Here is a 2,552-nt window from a genome sequence, read left to right on the forward strand (position 1 = left end):
GTGACCAGACCCTGGCAAGACTGAATAGGGAGATCTGCCTCCACCACAGCAGACTTCTCCCCACTGCCTGCTCAGGGGGCGGGAGTGTTGCCAGACCCCAGTCCCTGGCTAGCACTCTAAGGCAAAACGGGAGGCGGGGGGTGGGGGGAAGGTACAGTACAAGCGTCTGATGATGATACAGAGCTTTTCAATCTCCCTCCCTGCTTCTTTATACTGTCTGCAGCAAACTGACAGGCAATCAAACCAGCAGGGAAGTGATAACAGTGTTTAGCACCCCATCAGTGAAACAACAGTTCAAGATCTTAACCAGTTTTTTCCGCTGAAGGAATTACCAGCTGACCTGTTCATTAGCTCCGAAAAGCCTTAAGTGGACACTGTTCTGTCTGGCTGTCCCAGTAAAATTGGAGACACACACACAGACACCTCTCAGCATTAGCTAGCAAACCACGTGCCTTGGGTTCGTGGGGCTGGAGTCCATGCTGTGGGAGACGGGAGAGAGGGAGGTGGGGGGTCCCTGCTTGAGCAGCCAGCGGAAGTGGGGGGGCAAGGGAAAACCCTGCTGTACCTGCAGTCTCTGCCAGAACTCCAGCCAGTGAGCAGAGGGGAGGGGCCAGCCTTGCTATGGAGCGGAGCACCCCACCCAGCCCAGAGAGTATGCCAGGATGCTAGGGGAGTCTGATTTAATTTAAACCAGCAAGGGATCTAGGACAGACATTGCATAAACCAGTTTGACTCAAATCAGTTAAGTCTGATACTACATTCAACCAGGAGGTTTATCTCAGACCAGTTTCATCATTTTCAAACTGGTTTATGTGCACTGAACATCTATTCTGTTACAGGTTTAGACCAGTTGTTGATCACTTAAACCGGTTTATGTGTAATGTTTGTCCCTAGCCCTTCTGTCTATACTTCCTGAAGCACTCAGGATAATTAACAATTTTCTCCTCCTAATATTGGGAAGTGTTCACTTCTCAGACATAAGCAAATGTGCTTTAGTTAGATGCAATTGCCTGTCCAATGTCATAAGTCATTTCTAATTCAAGTATGTATTCACTGCTCTTTTAAAAATTCATTGCACAATTCATTTTCTACTGTTTTAATAATTTAAATTCCAATCTATTTTTCACTGTACCCAAGTACATTCATATATCAAATCACCAGATTCTACTTAGCCTTAAAGTATAAACTGAGTTCGCACTTTAGTTTTCCATACCTTTAAAACTCTGCCAATACTTTGTTTCCAAAGTTGTTTTCTTCCAGCCCTGAACATGTTATTAACAAGCGTAGCTTACAATAACTGCCAATTGATACCAGTTTTCTTTGAATGAGGCATAAAAAAAAAGATGTTTGAGTTTCTGTTGTTCTTCTGTTTTTTCCTCCTTTCTCCTTTGTACTTGGATTTTTGAGGGATAGGCTTTATTTTTTCCTTTTAGAGGCCTCTTGAAGAACCAGCAGCATTCCAGCATCAGGTTGCTGCTTCTTGAAGCAAATATTGCTAGTTGCTTATACCAGCTGTAGTCCAAAGTGAACTGTTGGAGAAACCAATCTCTAAACACCAGAATTCACTGTATAAAGCATGAGGGCTATGACAATACAACTAGCAACCCACTTCTGTGTTGTTAAGGTAATTTTGTTTATATACAACACTGTTTTGTTTAGTTATGTGAACGCCAATGTAACTACTTACACCAGTCAGTCATTTAACGTTGTCTAGTTTACTGTTTAACCTTAATACAACTAAGGCCTTATGTAAACAGAAATCTTTGTTTCCTTGTCAGCAAAGCCTGTTTAAGTAATATAGCAACCAAGAAAGAAAACCTCCTCAGAAGTTCTTGACTGCAGACTTGTTTCTTTCCCCTCTTGTACAAATAAGAGGTATTTTGACTGTTTTCCATTTTTCTACACCTACCACATTTGATTCTATCTTGTCCTGCCTTGTTAATTTTACCTCTAATAATCTCAGAAGTGGTATAACTTTAAATTCTTGAATCAGCATAAGACACAATAAAAATCAAAATATTTACTTATACAGCTAAATATAACACATTTTAGTGGGCTACATACTGAAGCCAAGATATTCAATTTATGTAGTTGTCTAGCTCCTCATGACCAGAGATCCTGGTTTTCCCCAATTTAAAAAAACTGCAAATTCTCTGATTAAAAAAACAAAATCTGTGATTTAAATGAAAGCTCTCTCATCCCAGAGCCCCCTGTTCCTATTGGTAACCCCCCATTCCCTGCCCCACAGCCCCCTGGTCCTGCTTGTGTCCCTCACTCCCCCCCGCCCCGCATTCTGGCCATGCTAATGCCCCTTACTCCCTCCCCACAGCCCTGTTTTTCCCCTTACCCCCCCACCCACAGCTCCTGCTCCCCCAACTGTGGAAAAAGCAGGGGGGCTCAAAACCGTTTGCTTTTACGAGAACTCAGGAAGCATCTACATGCAGCTTGTTTCCCGCTCTGTTGTGCAAACATGCAAACCGCAGACTTGCAGTTGGAAAGTCCTTAGCTTCGCAACTATACTAGTTTGAAATGTGATTGCGTTAATGGAATTT

General features: G+C 42.9%; 1 protein-coding gene across 5 annotated transcripts in view; it reads right to left on the reverse strand.

Moving 5' to 3' along the window:
* The window catches only part of DNAH5 (dynein axonemal heavy chain 5), a 294,998-nt gene that overhangs the window by 245,400 nt on the left and 47,046 nt on the right, over positions 1–2,552 (reverse strand). The window contains exon 1 of one of the 5 annotated variants that reach the window (XM_019541670.1): positions 1,214–1,363. The exons of the other annotated variants lie outside the window; for them this stretch is intronic. Within the exon in view, the coding sequence (XP_019397215.1) occupies positions 1,214–1,270 (57 nt within the window). The 5' untranslated portion in view covers positions 1,271–1,363. Of the gene's footprint in view, positions 1–1,213; positions 1,364–2,552 lie in introns of those variants that run through there. 5 annotated transcript variants of the gene reach the window in all.

The sequence above is a fragment of the Crocodylus porosus genome, unplaced genomic scaffold (assembly GCF_001723895.1).
Source record: "Crocodylus porosus isolate Cpor-Errol unplaced genomic scaffold, CroPor_comp1, whole genome shotgun sequence".
Lineage (NCBI taxonomy): Eukaryota > Metazoa > Chordata > Crocodylia > Crocodylidae > Crocodylus > Crocodylus porosus.